Source organism: Chiloscyllium punctatum, chromosome 19 (genome assembly GCF_047496795.1).
Source record: "Chiloscyllium punctatum isolate Juve2018m chromosome 19, sChiPun1.3, whole genome shotgun sequence".
Lineage (NCBI taxonomy): Eukaryota > Metazoa > Chordata > Chondrichthyes > Orectolobiformes > Hemiscylliidae > Chiloscyllium > Chiloscyllium punctatum.
Genome location: NC_092757.1, coordinates 45,495,841 through 45,522,879, shown reverse-complemented (window position 1 = coordinate 45,522,879; position 27,039 = coordinate 45,495,841). Strand labels below are relative to the sequence as shown.

Below are 27,039 nucleotides of genomic sequence, written 5' to 3'. Positions count from 1 at the left end.
TGCTGGAGATTAGAGTCAAGATCAGAGTGATGCTGGAAAAGCACAGCAGGTCAGGCAGCATCCGAGGAGCAGGGAAATCGACGTGTCCGACCTTCATCAGGAAAGGGCTCCTGCCCGAAACGTCGATTCCCCGGCTCCTTGGATGCTGCCTGACCTGCTGCGCTTTTCCAGCAACACAGCAATATGAGACAACTCTTAACGGCCCTCTGGACAATGAGGAGTGGGAGTGAATGCTGTCTTACCTGCGGCACCCTCATCCCATGAAAGAATATTTTAAAATATTGGTTCATTGAGCTGGTTCCTGGGACAAAGGCGTTCACTCATCAAGAATAGCTAAACAGGTTGGACCTTTATTCATTCAAGATTGGAAGAATATGGGTGATCTTATTGAAACGCGCAGGATTGTGAGCCGCGTGACAGGGTCAATGTTGTGAAGATGTTTCCCCTAGTCAGGGACATGGTTATTAAATGAAGGCACACTCAGTTGAAATGGGAAAGAATGGCTTCTCCCAGAGGGAGAATTCCCATGATTATCTGGAATTCTGTTCCCCCAGCCACTGTGGAGGCTAGCTCACTAGAAAGTCTTAAAGGGGAGGTGGATGGATTTTAAAAAAGAAATTAAGGAATTAAAGGCTATGAATAGTGAGCACAAAGAGTGAGATAAAGCCTTAAGCAGATCAGCCATGAGCTGAAGGTTTGAAGGACTGAATGGTCTACTCTTACTAATTTCTGCTATGCTCTTACTTGTAAACGATTAATAATGTTTGCTCTGGGTGTACTGCAGGAGATTGGAATGGAAGGCATAACTTATATTCAGAGTTTCTCATAAATTACCACCATAAACAAGAAACATATGCATTTGATCAAGAACATTGGCATTAATTAGATAGTAAACGCTGCTTTAGACTGAAAGTAGCATTCCTCTCATAGTTAAACAGATATAAGCAATGTGTGACCTGTTGGCATCGGGTTATCTGCTTCTATAGAGATAAGACACACCAGAGCCCGAAGGACTTTGATCTAGTCTTGCTGAGGTTAGTGTGAACAGGCAAACAAACAAACATTCCCAATCAGTGACTGGTATGTGAACTATAGTATAGAGTCATAGAGCTACATAGCATGGACACAGACCCTTCAGCTGAACTGGACCAGCAGTACCAGTCTGGTGAGGGGTTATGCCATTATCATTGATTTGAAACATACCGACTATAATAAGACATTCCAGCATTTCATAATCTTCACCTTGTGTTAGAGGTCAAGGATTTATAACAAGATCACACAACCTTCTGACAAATGTCAATCAATGTCTGGCTCTGAGTTAGGTACAGCTTGGTACAGCCTCAGGACATAGCTGCAAATGTTTCCTCATCCTTTCACTAAACTAGTCCATTATTGTGGGCACTATCGAGAAATCAATGTTCATCTTAAGAGGGGTATTGGGGCATAGTGAGGCAGCAGAACTGTGTTAAATGTATTGTTTGTGAAGTACAGTTATCCATGTAGATTCTACAAAACAATGGCATTGTGATAATGCCACTGGACTAATAATCCAGTCAGTCCCAGGTTTATTTTAAATTTATTCATTTGTAGGATGTAGGATGTGGGGTGTGGGGGTGACTGACTGGATAGCATTTATTGCCCATCTCTAGTTACCCTTAAGAAGGAGATGGGGAGTTGCCCTCTTGAACTGCTGCAGTCCACCTGTTGTGGGTGGACCCACAATGTCATTTGGGAGAGAATTCCAGGATTTGATCCAACGACAGTAAAGGAATGGCAATATATTTCCAAGCCAGGACCATAAGGTGGCTTGGTGGGGAACTTGAGGGTGTTGGTGTTCCCACATATCTGCTGCCTTTGTCTTTCTAGCTGGAAGTGGTCGTGGGTTTGGAAGGCGCAGTCTGAGGATCTTTAGTGAATTTCTGTAGTACATCTTGTAGATAGCACACACTGCTGCTATTATGCGTCGGTGGTAGAGGGAGTGGATGCTTGTGGATGTGATGCAAATCAAGCGGGTTGCTCTGTACTGGATAGTGTTGAGATGTTTGAGTGCTGTTGGAGCTGCAGCTGCCTCGGCATGTGGGGAGTGTTCCAGCACACTCCTGACCTGTGCCTTGTAGGTGGTGGACAGGCTTTGGGGGACTCAGGAGGTGAGCTACTTGCTGCAGTGTTCCCAGCCTCTGACCTGCTCTTGTAGCCATTGCATTTATATGGCTAGTCTAGTTGAGCTTCTGCTCTATGACAATCCCAGGGATGTTGACAACGGGGGACTCAGATTCAATCTGTTGCAGATTCCTCCTCACAACATGCCCTCTCATCTATTTTTGTATCGTCAGTAAATTTGGATACATTACACTCTGCTCTTTCTTGTAAATCAATAATATATAATAATAATAATATAATAATAAATATAATAATAAATAAATATAATAAATAATCATTAATCCCTATTCTCTGCCTTCCGTATGTTAACCAATACATTTTTGTCAATATGATGAGCATCTTTTGCAATGACCTTTTATGGAGCACCTTCTCAAATACATTTTGGAAATCTAATTAGTAGAATAGGGTTTTAGATATATGTTTCTTTGAAGTTTGTGTCACATAGGGTAGGGTGGTTAAGAAATTGCTGGAAAAGCTCAGTAGGTCTGGCAGCATCTGTGAAGAGAAATCAGAGTGCTGGAAAGGGTTCAGAAAAGATTTACCAGGATATTGCTGGCAATGGAGGGATTGAGTTATAAGGAGAGGTTGGATAGGCTGGGATTCTTTTCACTGAGGCGTAGGAGGTTGAGGGCTGATTTTCCAGAGATTGATAAAATCATGAGGGGTTTTAGCTGAGGTGAATGGCAGGTATCCTTTCCCTAGGGGAGAGGATTTCAAGACTAAGAGGCATATTTTTAAGGTGAGAGGAGAAAGATCTGAAAAAAGACGTGGGAGCAACTTTTTACACAGAGGTGATTTGTGTGTGGAATGAGCTGTCAGAGGAAGTGATGGATGAGAGTACAATTACAACGTTTAAAAGACATTTGGTTAAGGACATAAATAAGAAATGGGCCAAGTGCAGGCAAGTGGGACTGGTTTAGTTTGGGATAATATTTGACCTGGACTGGTTGAACCAAAGGGTCTGTTTCCGTGCTATTTGACTCTATGAGACTGTGAGTCTAAGACTGGTTCCCATTTATCATTTGTTACTTGCTTGAAGAACTCTAGCAAATTTGTCAAAATTGATTTTCCTTTTCACGAAAACCATGTTGACTTTGATTGTGTTAAGCTTTTCTGAATGTCCTGCAAGTTCTTCCTTCATAATGGACTCTAACACTTTCCCAATGACAGACCAACTGTCCCATAGCTTCCTGCTTTCTGTCTCTCTTCCTTCTTGAACAGGAGTGTCACATTAACAGTTTTCCAACCCTCTGGAATCCAGTGAGTTCCAGAATTAGATTAAATTCCCAGCAAGTCCACACCAGCCCTCCGAAGAGTAACCCACCCAGTCCCATTTCCCTCTGACTAATGCACCTAACACTGTGGCCAATCCACCTGACCTGCACAGTTGGGACTCTGGGAGGAAACCAGAGCACCCGGAGGAAACCTCACACAGACACGGGGAGGATATGCGAACTCCACACAGCCAGTCCCCCAAGGCTGGTACTGTGAGGCAGCAGTGCTAACCACTGAGCCACTTTGCCACCCCTTTAGTTGAATATTTCAACTAAATCTTCCACTATATCTGCAGCCACTTCCTTTAAAACGTTATGTGCAGGCCATCAGGTCCTGATGACCTATCGATCTTTAGTTCCATTAATTTGTCAAGTACTTTCTTCCTCGTTATAGAAACTTTAACAAGAACTTTTCAGCCATTAGTACTTTGCTTATCTGTTTTCTTTGTAATATTTATAATGTCCATGTCTATAGACTGATGTAAAATATTGGTTTTTATAATCATACCATTCCCTGTTGTGAGTCACAGAATCATAGAGTAATACAGCACGGAAACAGGCCTTTTGGCCCAAACTACTCCATACTGACCATGCTGCCCACTTACCCAGTTCTAATTGCCCACATTTGGGCCATATCCCTCCAAACCTTTCCCATCCATGTCGCTAACCAACTGGTTTTTTAAATGTTGCTATTATACCTCCCTCAACCACTTTCTCTGGCAGCCCATTCCATCCACACACCACTCTCTGTGAGAAGAAGTTGTCCCTCAGGTCCTTCCTAAATCTTTCCCCTCTGACCTTAAACCTATGCCCTCTAGTTTTCAATTCCCCATCCCTGGGAAAAAGGCTATGCATCCATCCTATCTATGCCCCTCATGATATTATGCACTTCAATAAAGTCACTCCTCCTTCTCCTGTGTTCCAAGGAATAAAGTCCTATTCTGGCCAACCTCTCACTATAACTCAGGCTTATTAATCCTGCCAATATACTCGTAAATTTTCTTTGCACTTTTTCCAGTTTAACTATGTCTTTCCTATAGCAGGGTGACCAAAACGTTACACAATACTCCCAAGTGCAGTCTCACAGTTATACAACTGTGACATAACGACCCAACTCCTAAACTCAGGGGCTCCACCTAAGAAGGCCAGCATGTTAGATGCCTTCTTCACCACCCTGTCTACCTGTGATGCTGCTTTCAAAGAACTATGTACTTGTATTCCTCGCTCCCTCTGTTCCACAACACTCCTCAGGACCTTCCCTTTTCCTGTATAAGTCCTACCTTGGTTTGCCTTTCCAAAGCGCAACAGCTCACAGTTATCAGTACTGAATTCCATTTGTCAATCCTCAGCCCACTCCCCCATCTGATCAAGATCCCTCTGTAATTTTTGATAACCTTCCTCGCTATCAACAATACCTCCTAATTTTGTTGAAATCTGCAAACCTACTCATCAAGCCTCATACATTCATGTCCAGATAATTTATGTAAATAACAAATTACAAAGGTCCCAGCACTGACCCTTGTGGCACACCACTAGCCACAGGCCACCAGACCAAGAAACAGGCTTCAACCATCATCCTCTCTTCCTATTATCGAGCCGACTTTGAATCCAATTAGCTAGCTGTCCCTGGATCCCATCTGACCTAACCTTCATGATTAACCTGTTGTGCGGTACCTTGTCAAAGGCCTTACCAAAGTCTATATAGATAACATCCATTGCCCTACCCTCAACTATCTCTTAGTTACCTCTTTGAAAAACTCTAAAAGTTTGTGAGACATGATTTCCCACTTATAAATCCATGTTGACTATCCATAATCAGACCTTGACTATCCAAATATTAGTTGACCAGTATCCTCTTCAGCAATTTGCCTACCACTAATGCCAGGCTCATTGGTCTTTAGTTCCTTGACTCATCTTTGTTACCTTTCTTAAACAATGGAACAACATTAGCCACCCTCCAGTCTTCCAGAACTTCACCAGTGGCTAAAGATGTAGCACAATCTCTGCAAGGGCCTCTGCAATTTCTTCCCTAGCCTCCCGTAACGTGCAAGGATGGACTTGATCAGATGGATTTCCCCACCTTAAAGTGCTTTAAGGCTACAAACACCTTCTCTCTAGTAATACGTATGCACACTTGTTTCCCTCATTATTAATTCCTTCTAATGTTTCATAATAATATTCCTTATTATTAATTCCTGAGTTCGATCCTTCAAGGTTCCTACACCAACTTTAGTAACTGTCTTTTTTATATATATAGGAACCTCGATTATTCAGCATTTGATTATCCGAATATTGGATTATCCGGCAAGATCGCAAGGTCCCGATGCCTATGTTATATGGCATTCGATTATCCAGCATTTGATTATCCAAACAAAATACTCCCTGCCTGTATCCTTCACATAATCGAGGTTCATCTGTATACCTATAGAAACTCTTGCTATTTGTTTTTATATTTCTAGCTAATTTTACATAATCAATCTCCCTCTTTGTTCGTGTTTTAGTCATCCACTGTTGGTTTCTGTCCCTGGGTAGGCGGTACAATGTACCACTCTAATAAACAATCCCAGATACACTCTGGGATTTGCCTTCCGTGTTACCCTTGATCATCCGATTCATCCAGTCAATATCCAGATTAGAATCACCCATCCAGTCAATATCCAGATTAGAATCACCCATCCAGTCAATATCCAGATTAGAATCACCCATCACAGTTGCAAGACCCTTCTTACAAGCCTCCATTATTTCTCAGTTTTTACTCTGTCCTACAGTGAGGTAACTCTTCAGGGTCCCATGGCCAACTCAAAGCCATAACTTGTTATTACTAATTTCCACACAAACCTATTCCACGTCACAACCTATTGTACCTATATACCCATCCCTCCTCCTCCTCCTATTTGTCTACTCTTCAAAACATGCAATAACCTTGAATACTGAGTTCTCAGTCTTAGTCAGTCTCTAGCCATGTGTCCATAAAGCTGTCGAGTCATAGTTATGTATTTGTATTTGTGCCGCCAACTCATCTGACTTCTTACAAATGCTGCCTGCATTTAAATAAAGATCCCTTATTACTGACTCTAGTTTTAATTTCTTCTATACTCTCCCATGTATATTTTCTACCTTTCATGTGACAGTCTGATTATCCATTGCCTCTACGCTATGCTGGACCTCTGCTCTCTCATTTCTTTTTGTTTTCTAATTCAGTTCATTTGAATCCTCTCCTCCACTAATTACTGTAAAGCCACATCTATATTCTTAGCGATACGATTCATCAGTACACTGTGCCTAGTGCAGTTCAAACTAAGCCCATCTCAATGGAACAGCTCTTCCTTTCAAATATAAGCCAAGTGCTGCAGAAGCTGAAAACCTGAAACAAGTACAAAAAAAAGCTGGAGAAGCTCAGCAGGTCTGGCAGCATCTGTGGAGAGAGAGAGAGAGAGAGAGAGAGACAGAGGCAGAATTAACGTTTCAAGATCAATATGACTCTTTCATATCTCTCTCTACAGATGCTGCCAGACCTGTTGAGCTTCACCAGTATTCTTTGTGTTTTTTTGACCCTTGTGCTGGTGCCAGTGCCCTATGACTCTGACCCATTTCTCCCACACCAGTCTTTGAGCTACGAATCAAATCTCGAAACTTTGCATTATGTATGTTTGTCAGAGAGTAATGCTTTGAAGCGATTGCCTCGGCTTTAGGATTCCTTACCAAGAATCAGATTTAATTTGAATCAGCAAACTATTAGTTCATTTGTGGAGTCACACAGTCATACAGATGTACAGCACTAAAACAGACCCTTCGGTCCAACTTGTCCATGCTGACCAGATAAACTAAATTAATCTAGTCCCATTTGCCAGCACTCAGCCCATATCCCTCTGAACACTTCCTACTCATGTACCTATACAGATGCCTGTTAAATGTAATTATGTACCAGCCTCCACCACTTCCTCTGGCAACTCATTCCATACACGGAACCACCCTCTGCATGAAACATTTGCTCCTTAGGTCCCTTTTAAATCGTTCCCCTCTCACCTTTAAACTTATGCCCCCTAGTTTTGGACTCCCCCACCCTGGGGAAAAGACCTTATCTATGCCCCTCAATTTTATAAGCCTCTATAAGGTCACCCGTCATTCTCCAACGCTCCAGGGAAAATAGCCCCAGTCTATTCATCCTCTTCCTGTAGCTCAAACTCCTTGTAAATCATTTTTGGACCCTTTCAAGTTTCACAACATCCTTCCCATAGCAAGGAGAACAGAATTGAACGTAATATTCCAAAAGTAGCCTAACCCATATCCTGTACAGCGCAACATGACCTCTCAACTCCTATTTTAAATATACTGACCAATAAAGGAAAGTATACCAAACGCCTTCTTCACTATCCTATCTACCTGTAACTCTACTTTCAAGGGGCTATGAGCCTGCACTCCCAAGGTCTCTTTGCTCAGCAACACTCTCCAGGACTTTACCATTGAGTGTATATGTCTTGTCCTGATTTTTCGGTTTTTATTTTGAATATTTGTTAAATGAGTGCTGCTCCCACAAAATGAAGCTGAAGATGTGAAAAAGATTAATTACCGAGAGTGAGGATGTTTGTTAGTTGACGGTATTGCTGAGATTATCATGTTTCAAAGAGTTTGACTGAGCTGACCCTGTTGGCTCCATCACCTACAGCATGTCTGCTTTTAAAACATTTCAACAATGCCTCTGTCATTTTATACTGATCTGTTATGGTCACAGACACTCACTTATGGCTCTGATTTTTGTTCTATGTTTGCTGTTTAATGTAAAAGTAAAGCTCCTTCATGTCCCCACTGCTGGCACAACCCAGGACATATATTCAAGTGCAAACATCCCAGTAACCCCTTTGAGTTTTAACAGAATTTCTGTCCTTTCTTGTCATAGAATCATAGAAGCCCTACAGTGTGAGAAACCACCCATTCAATCCATCAAGTCCACACCAACTCTCCAAACGGCATCCCATCCAGACCCATCCCTACCCTATCCCTGTTATCTTGCATTTACCATGGCTAACCCACATAGCCTGCACATCCCTGAACACTTTGGGTGGCACAGTGGTTAGCACTGCTGCCTCACAGCACCAGGGTCCCAGGTTCAATTCCCGCCTCAGGCGACTGACTGTGTGGAGTTTGCACATTCTCCCTGTGTCTATGTGGGTTTCCTCTGAGTGCTCCGGTTTCCTCCCACAGTCCAAAAAAATGTGCAGGTCAGGTGAATTGGCCATGCTAAATTGCCCATAGTGTTAGGTGAAGGGGGAAATGGGTGTGGGTGGGTTGCTCTTCAGAGGGTCGGTGTGGACTTGTTGGGCCGAAGGGCCTGTTTCCACACTGTTAGTAATCTAATCTAATAAAACTGAGCATGGCCAATCCACCTGACCTGCACATCCTTGGACTGTGGGAGAGAACTGGAGCACCCAAAGGAAACCCACGCAGACACAGGGAGAATGTGCAAACTCCACACAGACAGTCACCTGAGGCTGGAATCGAACCTGGCGTTGTGAGGCAGCAGTGCTAACCACTTAGCATCACTGATCATTTTTGTTTCTGGGTTTCTGACCTGACTTTGTTACCCTCGTATCAGCAGCTGTCTTCATTTACAGGGCATCACCATCTTCATGTGGAAACTCTTTGGTGGGGTCAAAACCTGGAACAAAACACTCACAAAAACATTGCTCAAAATGCACCCACAACCATTAGCTATCCAGACAGGCTGTGTGGACTGTAGGGACAATGTTTGCAGGCTATTTTTACCCTCCAGTTATACAAAAAGAACTGGGCACCAACCACTCATCATATCAACGGCTCCTCTCTGCTAAATATAAACAACCAATTTATGACATTACTTACACAGAAATCTAGATCTATAAGAGTAAGATTGTTTTTGATGGAGTGGGTCAAAGGTTCGACATCAAGTTGATGTTTCAATCTGTAGTTCACAGACTTACAGAGCAAAATGAAGCCATTCGGCCCACCATGATTGTACCAGCTCTCTCAATGAGCATCTCACGTGGTGCCATTTTCTCACCTTCTCCCCATAACCCCAGGCATGTTCTTCCTTTTCAAAAGCCAGGTCTGGTTCACACAGATGCAGCTTCCACCACATGCACAGGCAGCACCGATCCTAACCACCTGCTGGATCCGAGACATTCCCCCCGAATCACTTCCACTTGCTTTGCCAATCAAAATAAATCTGTGCCCTCTCATTCTTGATCTGTTCGTGGGTTAGGAACAGATTCTCCTTATCAACTCTGCCCAGGTCCTGAATGATTTTGTGAACCTTGACCAGGTTTGATTTCGGCAATCTCTTCTCCAAGGGAAGCATGCCAACTTCTCCAATTTATCTTCATACCTGACATTACTCAACCCTTGAACCATTTCTTCAGATCTTTTCTGCATCCGCCCTAACCCTCACACATCCTTCCTAAAGTCCCACGCCCAAAGCTGGATACAGTGCTCCAGTTAAGACCACATTAATCTTATACTTTACTTTTGTAGTCTATCCTCCATTAATGAAACCTATATTGACACATTTTTCATGGTATATATGCTCCAGTCAACCCACCTTCCAATCGCCATGCATTTAAACTCCCCCTCTCACTCCCCCGATGACATGTCCATCCTGGGCCTCCACAAATCCACACACAAACTGGAGGAAGATCACCTCATCTTCCACCTTGGAAGCTTCCAACCATACAGCCTTAACATAGAATTCATCAGCTTCCAAACCTGCTCACCCTCCCCCAGCCTAATTCCAGGCCCGGCCTTCCCCCTCCACCCTACCCCGCTTACCCTGACCCGAGCTGTCCATCTTGCTTCCCGCTGACCAATCACAGCCACCTCCTACCCGCATCCACCTATCACTGTCCCACCTATCTTTCCCCAGCCCCACCCCTTCCCTCTATTTATTTCACAGTTCCCTTCAGTTGAAACGCTGCTTGACCTGCTGTACTTTTTCCAGCTCCAGTCTTCAGAGATAGAGCCATAGAGTCCTACAGCACAGAGACAGGCCCTTTGGCCCAGACCGTTCCATGCTGACCAAACTGTCCATCCACACTAACCCCATTTCCCTGCACTTGGCCCTTATCCTTCTAATCCTTTCCTATCCATGTATTTGTCCAAATGCCTTTTAAATATTGTTAATATGCCCTCCTCAACCACTTCCACTGGCAGCTCATTCCATATGCCCCTCAGATTCCCTTTTATTCTTTCCCCTCTAACCTTAAACTGATGCCCTCTAGTCCTCGATTCCCCAACCCTGGGGAAAAGACTGAGTGCATTCACCCTATCCATGCCTCTCATGATCTTATACACCTCTATAGGATCCCCCCTCAGTCTCCGCTCTGAGGAAAAAGCTTCTAGCTTGTCCAACCTCTCCCTATAACTCAGACCATTGAGTCCAGGCAACATCCTTATAAATTTCATCTGTACTCTTTCTAATTTAATAACATCCTTCTTATAGTGAGGTGACAACAACTGAACACAATGCTCCAAGTGCAGCCTCACCAGCGTCCTGTACGATTACACCATGACTTCCCAACCTCCATACTCAATGCCCTGACTGATGAAGGCCATTGTGCTAAAAGCCTTCTTCACTGCCCTGTCTACCTGGGACTCCACTTTCAGAGAAATGTGTGCCTGAACTCCAAGGCCCCTCTGTTCCACTACACTCCTTAAGGCCCTACCATTCACCATGAAACTCCTATCTTGATTTGACTTTCCAAATTGCAAGACCTTACACTTAACTATATTAAACTCCATTTGCCAGTTCTCAGCCCACTTCTCCTGCTGCAATTTCTGAGAACCTTCCTCACTGTCCACGATACTGTCTATTTTAGTGTCACCTGAAAACTTACTAACCATGCCTTGCACACCCTCATCCAAATCATTGGTATAGATAACAAACAGCAATGGGCCCAGCACTGCCCCCTGAGGAACATCACTGGTCCCAGGCCTCCAGTCCAACAAACATCCTTCTACTATTACCCTCTGCTTTATCCACTCTGACCCTCCAGTATCTGCAGCTCTCACTATCTCTATATAATTGTATCTTCAACTACATTGCCTTGGTCAGAGGACAGCATTCCTGACAGAGCAGTGTTCCCACAGTCTGCATTACTTGGTTCAGATTCTGACATGGGTCTGATCCCCACAAGTGTCAGTCTCATGTTACCCGATTGGAAACCTTCAAATCTCCCTATCAGCAGCAGGGAGTAACATGTTAAAGTAGTTTAGAGAATGTTTCGTGGCCAAAACATAATGTGAGAAGAATGATTAGGACGAGATTTTGTAAACTCTGTGGTGAGATCTTACTGTTGCCTTATCCCTCCCAGAACACAGTCTGTACCCTCTTATGCTGATTCTTTTACATTTCTTACATCCCAACCTGATGAGATGACCTAGTCCACAAAGCCACTCAGTTTTTCGATACTGCCTTACTTTCTTCAATTCATTGGTTCTATTTCTCTCAAGATCAAGACCACATCGTCTTTAATGTTGCAAGCATCTCACTAACAGTAGCACAAGAATATCTGCAGGTACTTTTTTGCCTGAACATTTGAGGTGCTCACCTCAAACTGATCAAGGTGATCTGATTATCTCTGGATCAACTGGTGATCAAGTTCTGAAATAACCAACAATGTACAGTGTTTAGTACTCCGTGCAGAGTAAGCTTTCTACCATAGTGACAGATGTGGCAATATTTACAAGCAGATATTCAAGATAATGATTCCCACTGTCCAGGAGAGTTTCTGACAAGGGACACGATGCATAAGTGATTTTTCTTGCTTCAATGTACAGCTCCAATCGGATTCCCTTGTAACATACATTTCTGCATATGTATTAAAATGCTTCATGTTTGATGTCAATAATATTTTTATCTTTAAAGATGTCAAATACATTTTATGCTATTTTCCATTTCCACTGCGCATCTTTATGTAGCAGCTTCTGAATTCTCCACCTTTAGGAGTATGATAAAGTTTAATGTACTGAGGAAAAATGCCACCTTGTTCCCGATAAATGGTGTTGGAAGCACATCATTGCCTTTGATATTGTTGTGTGTAAGGTTAACTAAGAGAAAGTGAGGACTGCAGATGCTGGAGATCAGAGCTTAAAAATGTGTTGCTGGAAAAGCGCAGCAGGTCAGGCAGCATCCAAGGAGCAGGAGAATCAACGTTTCGGGCATAAGGAGGGCTTATGCCCGAAATGTCGATTCTCCTGTTCCTTTGATGCTGCCTGACCTGCTGCGCTTTTCCAGCAACACATTTTTAAGCTCTGTATAAGTTTAACTCCAGCTTTTGTCAGGCGCAGCAAACAGGGATATGTCATAGTTGAGCATCACATTGTGCTATGCGTGTCCAGTAAACTACCACTTATAATGTCTGATCATGCTCTGCTTTGTCCCTTCCATGGACAACGATATCTTTAAATAGGTTGCGTATTCTCTCAGCATTTGTTAAGACTGAAGAAAAGGTCTTCTGGCATGCGCTAGGTGCTGAGAGTCTCTAGGTCTTTCTGTGGTACTGAGACACACCAACATAGGGAACGTAAGCTGTAAGATATTGGCTTTGTTCTGTCTCTGGCATCTAAACACAACCTTGCCATGATCACTGGAGCTTCATGATCACTGGAGTAATGAAATATTACTAATGGCTCTTGGATAGTAGGAAGTGATCAAAAAGTGCGGTGCTGGAAAAGCGCAGCAGGTCAGGCAGCATCCAAGGAGCAGGAGAATCGACGTTTCGGGCCTAAGCCCTTCCTCAGGAATGAAGCCTGTGGGCCGGGGAACTGAGAGATAAATGGGAGGGGGGAAGGGGCTGGGAAGGTAGCTGGGAATGTGAAAGATTAGATTACTTACAGTGTGGAAACAGGCCCTTCGGCCCAACAAGTCCACACCGCCCCGCCGAAACGCAACCCACCCATACCCCTACATCTACCCCTTACCTAACACTACGAGCAATTTAGCATGGCCAATTCACCTGACCTGCACATCTTTGGACTGTGGGAGGAAACCGGAGCACCCGGAGGAAACCCCCGCAGACACGGGGAGAACGTGCAAACTCACACAGTCAGTCGCCTGAGGCGGGAATTGAACCCGGGTCTCTGGCGCTGTGAGGCAGCAGTGCTAACCACTGTGCCACCGTGCCGCCCACAAAGGTAGATGAAGGTGAGGGTGAGCTACCTTCCTGAACCACTGCAGTCCATGTCCTGTAGGTTGACTCACAATGCCCTGAGGGGAGACAATTCCAGGAGTTTGACCCAGCAACAGTGACAGAATATTTTATGACAGTTGACAATAGTTTCATGATCTTCAGTGGATTTTTAATTGAATTCAAGTTTAACCATTTGCCATGGCAAGATTCAAATCTGGGCCCCCAGACTATTAGTTGAGTTTCTAGATTAATAGTTCAGCGATAATACCTCTCGGCCATCACCTCCCCAATCGGCGACAGAGAAAATGAGCCTGTTTTATCTGACGTTTCCGGATGGGAGTGGAAGTATTAGGGAACAAGATGTGAGAGGATTTGAATCCAGGTTCCAAAAGTATTAGCCTAGTCCTATGGATTACTGGTCAGTTACCACTTCATCAATGCATCCTGCTTCACCCATGTTAAGACAAAGAATAAGTAGTTGGGGCATCAGCATAGATTGCTTTTGGACATCACAAGTTAGCTTCTTCCAATTGGAGAATGCCCCCCCATCCCAATTTTCAGTCCCATCTAACAATTGGCTCCCATGTCACCCAGGCCTCACTCTCCCAAGGAGAGGAGTGCAAAGATCTTGGAGGTTTATTGGGCTGGAAGGAAGTTAGAGAGAAGGGAAAAGTGGGACCATTTTGAATGGGCAATAAATGCTTCCCATCTCGCAATTCCTGTATTGCATGAATGAATGAATAAAGAAAATGCACAGTAATGATGGAAATTCTTTTTTGTGTGTTGGGATGGTAATTACATGATTATGCACAGCTCAAATGTAACCAATTAGCTGCGAAGCCCTTATAGACAGTACACAGGTCACATAGGAGGTGAAAGGTCGCCAGCAGGAGCTCCAGCACCAGAGTGGATCCAACATGGTGAGGGGCTGATGACCGCCAAGGGGGAGGGGGAGAGGGAGAGGGAGAGGAACAGAGCCGGAGCCGGCTGTAGGAATTCACTTCTGATCCTGCTGGCTTCTCAAACCAAGAAGATTTAAAGAATTTGCAGTCTTTTGACACAACGTGATCATTAACATGGAGTTCCATGCTTGAACAGATTGATGTGAGAGCTTTGTCCCAGTGTGTTCGAACAGGGGGACTCAAGGTATTTGAACAGCATCGTGGTGTTTATTGATTGTAGTCATGCTGCTAAAACCTCTGAGAGGCCATAATACTGAAAGAAATATGCTCTTCATTAAAGAACGCAGCAGTGAGTGTGATCAATGACTGGTGTCCCAGCTGACTGCTTCAGTTCTCCTGTGGATTTGTGCTGGGCAATTAAGAATGTTTCTTTCACAGTGATATGGGGCCATTTGGAGTTGTCAGATGCACTCACTGGTTGATTGGTTGAATGAGGTTTCAAAGTGGGGATCGTGGTAAACTTCCTTCTTGACACTCGAGAGCTGACAACAATCTTAGCACCAATTTACTAGCTTCATATCCCACATTTTGGTCAGATTTTTACCTCCAAAGTTGACAATGCCCGTCCACTTTTGACTCCTTCAACATCTTCCATGAGTTTTATTTGAAAAAGTAAGGAATTGACTTTGTGTCACAGTTTAAAACAGCGATATCCCTCCTATTAAAACTCACTTGTAACTGAGATTGATTGATGCATCTCTCTACAGCTTTTTTTTTAGATTAGATTACTTACAGCGTGGAAACAGGCCCTTCGGCCCAACAAGTCCACACCGACCCGCCGAAGCGCATCCACCCACACCCATATTTACCCCTTACCTAACACTACGGGCAATTTAGCATGGCCAATTCACCTGACCTGCACATCTTTGGACTGTGGGAGGAAACCGGAGCACCCGGAGGAAACCCACGCAGACAAGGGGAGAATGTGCAAACTCCACACAGTCAGTCGCCTGAGGCGGGAATTGAACCCGGGTCTCTGGCGCTGTGAGGCAGCAGTGCTAACCACAGTGCCACCGTGCCGCCCGCTTGTGAACACATTTGAAAAAAGAATCACAGAGGCAACATTTAGTTCAGTGTGAGTAATTTCAATTGGACCTGCCGGCCAGGTTGATCACAAGCACAGGGTAGCCAAACCTCTGACAGTCCACTCGATTTTACCTGACATTGAAGTCACCTGATGAGTCAGCCAAAAACTTTGTGCTGATCCAGACTCGGACTCTGTGACCTTCTGTCTCAAAAGTAAGAGAGCTACGCCCTCTGAGACACCTAAGCATCCCAGATGGGAAAACAAAACAAGTTACAAAACATGGCAATACATGGAGTTCAACCTTCTGGTCATACCAGAACACCATTTGAAAGAACACAGGATCAGCTAGATCAGCATGCAGATCGTGGCAACTTGGAACATCAATTCTGGGACATTGCCCACATGAAGACAATGGAAGGTTAGCATTGAAAAACTCAGCATCTTATTTCCACTATTCTCGTACTTCCGAGCTGAGGGAATGAACTTTCTGCAGTTTGGCCAAATTACTTTGGAGTTTAGGAAACACTTCCACAGTGGGTGAGGGTCTATCATGGGAGAGCAAACAAGGTGGAGGGGGTCAGTTTAGATTGTATCTCATTTCATCTGCTCGTTCGTTCCTAATGTGCTAAAACCGAGAAAAGAATCACACACCATCTGTCGCTATTATTTGATCTCAAATGTTAATGGGTGCCATTGTGTGTTATCTATACTCTGGATCCAACCTTCTGGGAGAGTCTCTATCACATGACTCCTGACATTGACATCATGGCTTACCTCAGAGGCTCATCTGCATCTACATGAGATCCTGTCTGTACATTGGGAGAATTCCTCTGCTTTTCTTAGAAACACTGTCTTGAGATCACTTTAAGTCAAGCTAAACAAGTAAATGGGGCCTAAAAAATCTGATCTGAAAGGCAGCATCTCTGACAGAGCAGCACAGGCCCAGTGCTGCACTGCAGTGTCAGCCTAGATTTCATGCTCAAGTCCCTGTGCTGAACCTTTAGCCACAACTTTATGACTTGGGTGAGAGTGCCAACTCTAACTCTGGACGAGGAGGGCATTGTAGAAACTCTGCCCGAAATGAACTGTGTCACATCTGCTCCCTCATACCCTTTGCCTTCCAGAAAGGAGGACCTGTGTTTACTCGTGCTGTCCTGTGTTTACTCGTGCTGTCCTGTGGATCCAGAAGTGCTTTCTTTCATCTAAAACTAAGTGCCAGATCCCGAAGGGCAGTGTGCATTTGCTGCTGTCCAGCAGTTTGAGATTATAGCCTGTAGCAACACTGAGTCTGTCAGCCTGACTTCCAATGAGCCACCCCTGGTGTGACAGAGGATGACAGGGATCAGGATCATGTTAGCCAATCAGCAGTGATCCCAACAACCCTGTGACTCAGTCCATGAGTGGTATGGAACTAACTCTGTATGTAACGATTGGGCGATATTAATTAGGGCTCGAGTGGTCTCCCAGATTATTGTTTTTTTTGGTTTTATTTATTTGTTTGTGGGAGGAGGGGGTCACTGGCTAGTCCAGCACTTATTACACTCTGCAGGTTTCCTGCCTCTATTCCTGATGAAGGGCTTTTGCCCGAAACGTCGATTTTCCTGCTCCTCGGATGCTGCCTGACCTGCTGTGCTTTTCCAGCACCACTCTAATCTAGACTCTGGTGTCCAGCATCTGCCGTCCTTGTTTTTACCTTATTACCCATCCCAGGGGACAGTTCGGAGTCAGCCACCTTGCTGTGGGCCTGGAGTCACATGTAGGCCAGACTGGGTGAGAATGGCAGCTTCCTGCCCTAAAGGACATTACTGGCTCAGATGGGCTTTTCCTGACAATCATTTCATCACCATCATTGCACCCAATTCCAGATTTCTATTGAATTCATATTCCACCGTCCGCCATGGCAGGATTCAAACCCAGGTCCCCAGAACAAGACTTTGGATTAACAGTCCAGCGATAATGCCACTCAGCCATCGGCTCCCATTCAAAGGAGTTGGATAGAAAGCATTTGTGCTCTAATTGGCCTGGGTGTTGAACCATTCAGTGGGGTTTTGATCTACAAATTGTCTTGGACACACCAGATGGTTTAATGGATCATAATTGTTCATGAATACGATAGGGGATGTAGTGTTAGGGTAACCATGCAGCTTTCCTTCTTGTATTGCAGATGGGTTTTCATCTACGAGAAAGGCTATCAGTCCACCGATTCCACCATCAGCTCCGTTTCAGTTAAAGTGAAAGGTATTGGCTTCACAAACCTCTCCCACGTTGGCCCACGGATTTTGGATGCTGTTGACTATTCCTTCCCATCACAGGTGAGATTTTGGACATGGGTGGATAAGGCCTCTTTTGGTGCAGTGTCCGTACCTCTGAGACAGGAGGCCTGTGTTCACGTCCCACCTGCTGTGTAATCACATCTCTGAGCAGGCTGATTAAAATGAAAACCAATCTTGAGAAGATGAACCAAGTGGCTCTATTCGTGTCTGTATAGCTGGGTCTTCAAACTCTGCATCATTTCAAAATGAGGTCACATCGTTTGATGGGACCCCTGACTCCTACAGGCCAGAATCCTGGAGTTGTGTTCAGGGGGTCAGTGTTAAGAGTCAGTGAGGGGTAGGGAGAGGAGTTGGCGTAGGGAGGAGACAGATCCTGGGCTGGGGTGGGTGATCAGACCCTGGCCCTCACGGTCCTCAGGGAGAGCTGGAGGACCATGCGCTTGGGCTCATTGTCCTGGGGGGTCAGGCTGCTGTGGTCAGAGTCAGAGTTCTGGGCCTAAAGAGGACATCTTCAAGGGGCCTGCAGTCTGGGTCTTGGACGGCTAAAGACCTGGCGGGGGTTGGGGTGGGGGGGGGTGCTGCTGGGCTGGTTATGGATAGAATCCTGGGGTGGTATCTGTGTCTTGGGGTATCCAGTAACTTAGCAGTTCCCCCTGACCTGCCTGACACCCCGTTGGAGATTTGTGAATTTTAGTGAATTCCTGTTGGCAGGAGGTGGAACTCGGCAGAAAAGACAAACAATTGACAACAATTTACCGAATGTTATGGAGTAGTTAACTAGGACAAGTGAACCATTTTATCGTCGCTATAGCATGTGACCTGTAGAAGTGGTGACCACAGTGGCTCTTACCCTCTCTGATAATCCCCACATTTCATCTAATTGACCAAAAACAAAACTAGGAACTAAGAACAACTCTGCAAAATCCGTGAGCATTTTGAAATGTCACTTCCTGTTGCTGTTCTCTGCATCCTGTCTATGTTGCGCTGCAGCCTGCAGTAGCCCTCGATACTATCGACGACGCCTCCAACCTTTGTGTCATCTGCAAATTTACTAACCCACCCCTCAACCTCCTCATCCAAGTCATTTATAAAAATTACAAAGAACAGAGGCCCAAGAACAGAGCCCTGCGGGACCCCACTCAACACTGTCCTCCAGGCAGTATACTTTCCATCTACAACCACTCTCTACCTTCTGTCAGCCGGCCAATTCTGGATCCAGATAGCCAAATCTCCCTGTATCCCATACTTCCTGACATTATGAATGAGCCTACCATGGGGAACCCTATCAAATGCCTTGTTGAAGTCCACATACACCACATCCATTGCTCGACCTTCATCGACCTGTCTCATCACCTCCTCAAAGAACTCAATAAGATTTGTGAGGCACGATCTGCCCCTCACAAAGCCATGCTGACTGCCTTTAATCACACTATGTTTTGCCAAATAGTCATAAATCCTATCCCTCTGAATTCTTTCCAAAACCTTGCTGACCACAGATGTGAAACTGATTGTCTGTAATTGCCAGCAATTTCCCTATTACCTTTCTTGAAAAGAGGAACAACATTCACCTCCTTCCAATCCTCTGGTACGACTCCTGTGGAGAGTGAGGAGGCAAAGATCTTCGCCAGCAGCTTAGTAACCCCCTTTCTCACTTCCCGGAGCAGCCCAGGATAAATTTGGTCTGGCCCTGGGGACCTATCAATCTTAATGTTTGCCAAAATTTCCAGCACATCAACTTCATCAATCTTGATCCGGTCAAGACTGTATCCCAGCTCCTCTAAGTTCTCATTCCCAACAAGTTCCCTTTCCTTAGTGAAAACTGAAGCAAAAAACTCATTTCGGGCTTCCCCTATCTGCTCAGACTCCACGCACAAGTTCCCTCGGCTATCCCTGATTGGCCTGACCTTCTCCCTGATCATGCTCTTATTCCTCATGTATGAATCAAATGCCTTTGGGTTCTCCCTAATCCATTTTGCCAAGTATTTTTCGTGCCCCCTCCTGGATCTCCTCAGTCCAATTCTGAGCTCCTTTCTAGCAAGCCTGTAATCCTCTAAAGCTGTGCTAGATCCTTGCTTCCTCCACCTTACGTAAGCTGCCTTCTTCCATTTGATGAGAAGTTCCTCTGTTCTCATCATCCAAGGTTCCTTAATCTTACCCCTTCTTACCCGCCTCTCAGGAACACATTTGTGCATCACTCACAACAACTGCTCCTTAAACAGTCTCCACATGTCTGCTGTGCCCTTTCTGTGGAACAATTGCTCCCAGTCTGTACTTCCCAACGCCTGTCTGATATCGTCATAATTTGCTTTTCTCCAATTAAATATCTTCCCTCTGTGACTGCTCCTTTCCCTCTCCAAGGCTGTGCTAAATGTGAGGCAGTTGTGATCACTGTCACCAAAGTGCTCTCCCACCGCGAGATCTAACACCTGTCCTGGCTCATTGCTGAGCACCAAATCCAAAATGGCCTCTCCCCTCGTCGGTCTGTCTACATACTGAGGAAGGAAACCCTCCTGAACACAACGGACAAAAACGTCTCCATCCAAACCATCTGCACTAAGGAGGTTCCAGTCGATATTGGGGAAGGTGAAATCACCCGTAACAACAACCCTGCCACTTCTGCATTTTTCCAGGATCTGCCCACCTATGAGATCTTCAATCTCTCCACTTCTATTAGGGGGGCTGTAGAAAACCCCCAATGCAGTGGCTGCTCCCTTGCTGTTCTAACTCCCACCCATACTGACTCCGTAGACAAACCTTCCTCAACAACCTTCGTTTCTGTAGCTGTGATGCACTCTCTGATTAGCAATGCTACACCCCCTCCTCTTTTTTCCACCCTCCCTATTCTTTTTAAACGTTCTAAACCCTGGAATATCAAACAACCATTCCTGCCCCTGTGAAACCCACATCTCTGTTATGGCCACAACATCATAGCCCCAAGTGCTGATCCAAGCTATAGGTTCGTCACTCTTATTTCTGACACTCCTTGCATTAAAGCAGACACACTTTAACCGATCCCTTTGTTTCATCGCGTGAGAAACCTTTCTGATAGATTCACTACACCCTATCACTGCCCCACCTACAACTGCCCCCTCTCAGACATGTGGCTCTGATTCCCACCCCCCCCCACCAAACTAGTTTAAACCCTCCCAAACCACACAAGCAAATCTCCCACCCAGGGCATTTGTACCCCTCCAGTTCAGGTGCAACCCATCCTTCATGTACAGGTCCCACCTTCCCCAGAAGGTCTCCCAATGGTCTAGGGTATCTGAAACCCTCCCTCCTGCACCAGCCTCGCAGCCACGTGTTAAGCTGCATTCGCTGACCGTTCCTCACCTCACTATCTCGTGGCACCAGTAGCAAACCTGAGATCACTACTCTACTCACCCTGCTCCTCAGCTTCCAGCCTAACTCTCTGTAGTCACTTTTCAGATCCTCAATCCCTTTCCTGACTATATCATTGGTGCCGATAGGTACCACGATTTCTGGCTGTTCTGCCTCCCCTTCAGAATCCTGTAAGCCCGATCGGTGACATCCTGGATCCTGGCGCCAGGGAGGCAACGTACCTTCCGGGAGTCCCGTTTCTGGCCACAAAATCTCCTGTCAGTCCATCCAACTATTGAGTCCCCTACCGCTAGATCTCACCCACTTAAAAACTTCCCAGCAGTCCTTCACTCCTCCCTTGCACCTCCCGGCATCTTCTTAATAGAAAAATAGAAAATAAGGAAATAAACTTTAAAAAAATCAAATATTATAGTCTTTTCTTAAATCATAGGCCGACAGGGCTCGGTCTCCCCTGCGCTGGGCTCAGACCCACCTGTGTTCACCAGCCACCTTCATCACTGACCACCACTGCTGACCTTCACCTGACACCCCAGGCCTCACTCACTACTGACTGTCATCTTTTGCCACTCGCCTCCACTACCACCGTCTGGGCAAATGCTGGGCCCCATGCTCTGGTTGCCCCATCAGCCACCTCACTGCAGAGTTCCGCTCCTGCCCTGCTCCAGCAATGGAGCCTCAACACAGCCAGCAACAACCAGCAGCCTCATGCCCCCATCGTCAAAGACCCCAGCCACCACCACAGCCGAGTTCCAAAGACCAAAGAATCAAAAGAAAGAAAGAGAAAAGCGAGAGAAGAATAAAGGAAAGAAAAAAGACGTGATCAGAGTGGACAAACTCTGGTGAGAAAATCTACTCTGCCACCATCTTGGAATTTATGGGCTTTACGCTCAGGTCAGAGTAATGGGACAATGCTCTTCAAACAGCCATTTTTGGAAGTATCTATGAATCTCCCGTTAACCTACCTACATAATGGGCAACAAGCATCAGGTGCCAACCAGGAGATGGGACATGCCCTAAATGTGGGCAGTAACCAAGTAAATTTCCACCAGACACGAGCGTGGGGGTAACATTACAAACACAAACGGATTGAATGAGTGAGGTGAAGAGATAACAGCATGCAGAGAGGTTTCAGTTCTGGTGTACACTGCCTGTTGTGGCAGTCAGACCTGCAGGCCACAAACTACTGAAATACTTCTGTTGTCTGATCTTCTGAAGTTGCTTTTTACATTTTTTTCCTATTCAAATAAAAATAGTGTCTTTACTGGCTTCATATTTCAAATCCTGCCCTGGCTGTGATTCTGAATTCATTTGGAAACAATCAGGGACAAAAAGTCCAAAGGATGGTCAGGCCTTTAGGTCAGTGAGGTGATGTCAGGACATAAGAACTCAGAACAGGAGTAAGCCGTCTGGCCTATCAAGCCGCCCCTGCCATTCCATAACATCATGGCTGATCTTTTTGTGGACTCAGCTCCCCTCACTCACCATAACACTTAATTTCTTTACTGTTCAAAAATCTATGTTTGCCTTAAAAACATTCAGTGAGGTAGCCTCAACTGCTCCACCCTTTGGAAGAAGGAACTTGTCCTCAACTCAGTCCTGAATCTACTCTCCCCTTATTTTGAGGCTAATTCTAGTTTCACCCAGATGTAGATAAAACCTCCTGGTTGTCTATTTTCTTCATAACTTTATGACTCTATAAGGTTCCACCCCCCCCCCCCTCCCCCAACCCCATTCCTCTAAATTCCAGTGAGTATAGTACCAGCTACTCAATCTCTCCTCAGAAGCCAACCCTCTCGTCGCTAAACCAACCTAGTGAATCTCTTCTGCACCCCCTCCAGAGACAGTACATTCTTTCTCAAGAAGGAGACCAAAATTGTACACAGTACTCCAGGTGTGGCCTCACCAGTACTACAGCAGAACCTCTCTGTTTTTAAACTCCCTCTCTCTGGCAAGGAAGGACAATATTCCATTTGCCTTATTAATTACCTGCTGCACTGCAAACCAATTTTTGTGGTTCATGCACAAGGATGCCATTTAAGTAACGGCCCAGTTTGCTGTTATTCCTACCAAAATGGATGACCCCATATTTACCATTATTGTACTCCATCTGTCAGACCTTTGCCCATTCACTTAATCTAGCTATATCCCTCTGCAGACTTTCAGTGTCCTCTGCACACTTTGCTCTACCACTCGTCTTTGTGTCATTTACAAATTTTGGCACGCTACATTTGGTGCCCAACTCTAAATCTTTTCTGTAAATTGTAAACAATGGTATTCCCAACACTGATCCATGAGGCACACCACTAGACACTGATTGCCAACCCGAAGAAAACCCATTATCTACATCATGATATCTGATATAAAAACATCCACCTCACGTTTGTCTGTGTAATGGAGCCATAACCTACACACCTTTGGACTGTGGGAGGAAACCGGAGCACCCGGAGGAAACTGATGCAGATACAGGGAAAATGTACAAACTCCACACAGACAGTGACTCAAGGGTGGAACCAAACCCAGGTCCCTGGCGCTGTGAAGCAGCGGTGCTTAATCAGTGAGCCACCGTGCCACCCCCAGTCAGTTGTATGTGTGTGTGAGATATACAGTGACAACAGTAAGTACAGAAACCAGACCCTGTGTGTTTATATGTGTAATATTATTGCGGTCGAAATAGACAATGATGTAAATAACTTCAAGATACCAGTCTCAACAGAACCTGACTCTCTGTGACATATGTTGTATGAGCTAACATAGATATAAAAAACAAATATATAAGGCTTGAAGGCTGGAAATCAAAATGAGAGACATGAATGGTCAACAAATCAGATACTGTCAGAGCAGGAAGAAACTAGGAATGTCTTGCTGTCATCTTTCATCATGTATCTGTTTCTTTCCTTTAGGGATCAGACTCCTTTGTTATAATGACCAATTATATTGTGACCCCGAGACAGTCCATGACATACTGTACACAGGTGAGTTACTGTTTGTATGGGTACTGCAGACAGGATGACTCCATGCAGTAACAGGTGGGCACCTGAACAATGGAGCTGAAGTGCTTGTGTCAGGACACTCTCATCATTCTGATGAACGTGTTATGATACAGCTCAAGGGGAGGTTGGATTTGAACTAGGAGCCTCTGTCCTAGAGATAGGGACAGTGCTACTGCACCACACCATGAACTGCCCCTATTAGCGACCCTGTGAAATGGTGGGTGCCTTCTTTGGGCAGGAATTATATCGATTGGCCTAGTCAGCCAGTTTCTGACCAATGCCTTTGACTAGAATCAAGCCACCTTTACAGTACCCACTCTATGATCCCTCATTAGATTGATCAGAAAAATTGTTAGATTCATATATTTTGAACGATTACATTAAAACTGAAGGTGACCCCTTAAAGACATCAAAAGACAAACCATAAACAATTCAATGTGTTTTAGGCTTTCAGGCAGCTGGATTTACAGAGATCAAACATTCCAGCGAAACTCCCTTTGGGAGTGGATCTGACATTGTGTTGAGCTTCTGTCTTCTCAATATGGCCCCTTGGGGAAATGCAGATTTCCTCAGTTCTAGGCTATTGTCAGCCTCGATATGATGCCTGGCTCTTTGCAGTGGGTCTGGAAACCTCAATACTCACATGAAGCTGCGAGCACTATCCACTGAAACAAGGCTCCCACTCAAGTTGATATTCTTCAATGCTATCCAGAGTACACAGAATGCAAATGCTAAAGGTGGAAAACTAACCTGTTTGGTTGTCTCATCTATAGCTTCAAAGTTCCGAACAGTGTGAATCTGACAGTGACTGCATGGCAGGACAGTTTAGCCGGTATGGACAAGGTAAGTACCAATCCTCACGGACATCAACCATCAAACCACTGCCGACCCACTATACTGCCCGAAGTGTAGGGGAGCACACAGCTCTCAGTGGATTGTGAGATGGGAGGAGAATACAAATTATGGATAAAGTGAAGCCATTTAAGGATTTGAAATTAAGGATGAGAACTTTAAATCAAGGTGTTGCCCAACAGCCGCGCACTCTGAGGAAATGGTCCAAATTAAAACATGGATTCCCAGCTTTTTTGGACAATCTCAGTTTTTGACTGATTGAAAAGTTTGGCCATTTCTCAACAGGCGCTCAGCTGATCATCTCCTGACATTAAGTCAGGATGATTATGGCAGATGATTCATGGAGAAATTCAGGGCTAAACCTCCCTGTGAAATTAGGAGGGAAGCGATGTTAACCAGGTCTTGTCCTTCAAATCTGGCAATAATTGTATGAAGCTTTTGTCTAAAATGGTGGGTTACACCTGGGCAATAAATCAACCAGAAAGAGACACTCAGCCTCTGACACATCAGTACTGCATCTGATCACAATGTGAGGAAAGTCACTGGGCCCATCGCAGACCCCCCAGCCCCAACCTGAAGCAGAGTCAATTGGCTCTGAGCTGATTCCATGAATTTTGTCTGCACTTGTTTATTGGAAGGTGAGAAAAGAAGAAACCCTGAATAATTGTCCTAATTAGTACTGAGATTTCAAACCATGTGCCCAAACATCAGATCTTACTACCCTTACTTTACTGGCTTAAAATGCATGCCATACTTGGCAATCCTCAAACATATCTGAAGAATTTGGACCTGATGTTAGAGTTTGACCATCTTTACAGAACCCTATAATTGTTATGGCTGTGTTACTGAGAGACTGAACACCTAGTTAAGGCCTGATCTACAGAGTAAGATGAGATCTACACATCAAGGAGTGAACAGTGATCAGCTTTAATGGACGGAACTATACAGTGGGGATGACAGGAGAGAGCAATGTCACTGGAGCACTATAGATCCAGGCTCCAGTTCCATGTTATTGAATACAGCTGTGACCCAGTTCCTGATACACATGATCAGTTATTATACCAAAGATAAAGGGAATCATTCTCTCATCACCCCCACCCAGCCTGGAAATTAGCAGATCTGATCAGAACTAGCACAGAAGTGGCCCATGCAGCTTTTTCCAAAGACTAAGTTAAAACATACCATTTTTATTTTAGATATGTCAGCTTCCATTGCTTATTTCAATTGCCCTCTGACTAGCCACTGACAGTAGACTTACAGCAAACTAACTGCACACTTACTGCCAACTGACTGTGCATTGACCTTTCATTCATTGTCCATTGACTGCTCTCACACATTCAGTTCACTGCCCATTCCTGCACATCTACCATTGACTAGATACCCACTCACTGACCACTGGATGTCCATTCCATATCCCACCAATGTCCTGACAAGATTTTGATCAGCTGAAAGACAAGCTGACCAGGAGTTATGACAGGTCTCAGTGGCTTGCCCAGCAGATTTGAATCAGGGTCAATATCCAATCATAAACAGGCCAGGCTTTACAGTCCAGAGTGAACTTTAAAGCCTTTACATCCCCCCACTGGCAGTGATGAATTTCTACCTGCTAAGTGTTATCCAATCCCTTTAATAACACAAATTGTAGGTAAATGCCATGATTTTCACTTTCTCTTTAGTAAGGCGTTTGACAAGGTTCCCCATGGGAGACTGGTTAGCAAGGTTAGATCTTACAGAATACAGGGAGAACTAGCCATTTGGATACAGAACTGGCTCAAAGGTAGAAGACAGAGGGTGGTGGTGGAGGGTTCTTTTTCAGACTAGAGACCTGTGACCAGTGGAGTGCCACAAGGATCGGTGTTGGGTCCTCTACTTTTTGTCATTTACATAAATGATTTGTATTCAAGCATAAGAGGTACAGTTAGTAAGTTTGCAGATGACACCAAATTTGGAGGTGTAGTGGACAGTGAAGAAAGTTACCTCAGATTACAACAGGATCTGG

The 27,039-nt window shown here is 44.8% G+C and overlaps 1 protein-coding gene across 3 annotated transcripts in view; it reads left to right on the top strand.

Moving 5' to 3' along the window:
• The window catches only part of p2rx1 (purinergic receptor P2X, ligand-gated ion channel, 1), a 106,848-nt gene that overhangs the window by 28,695 nt on the left and 51,114 nt on the right, over positions 1-27,039 (top strand). For all 3 annotated transcript variants that reach the window (XM_072589317.1, XM_072589316.1, XM_072589315.1), the window contains exons 2-4: positions 17,748-17,895; positions 24,099-24,170; positions 24,962-25,031. In XM_072589317.1, the coding sequence (XP_072445418.1) occupies positions 17,748-17,895; positions 24,099-24,170; positions 24,962-25,031 (290 nt within the window). The remainder of the gene's footprint in view (positions 1-17,747; positions 17,896-24,098; positions 24,171-24,961; positions 25,032-27,039) is intronic.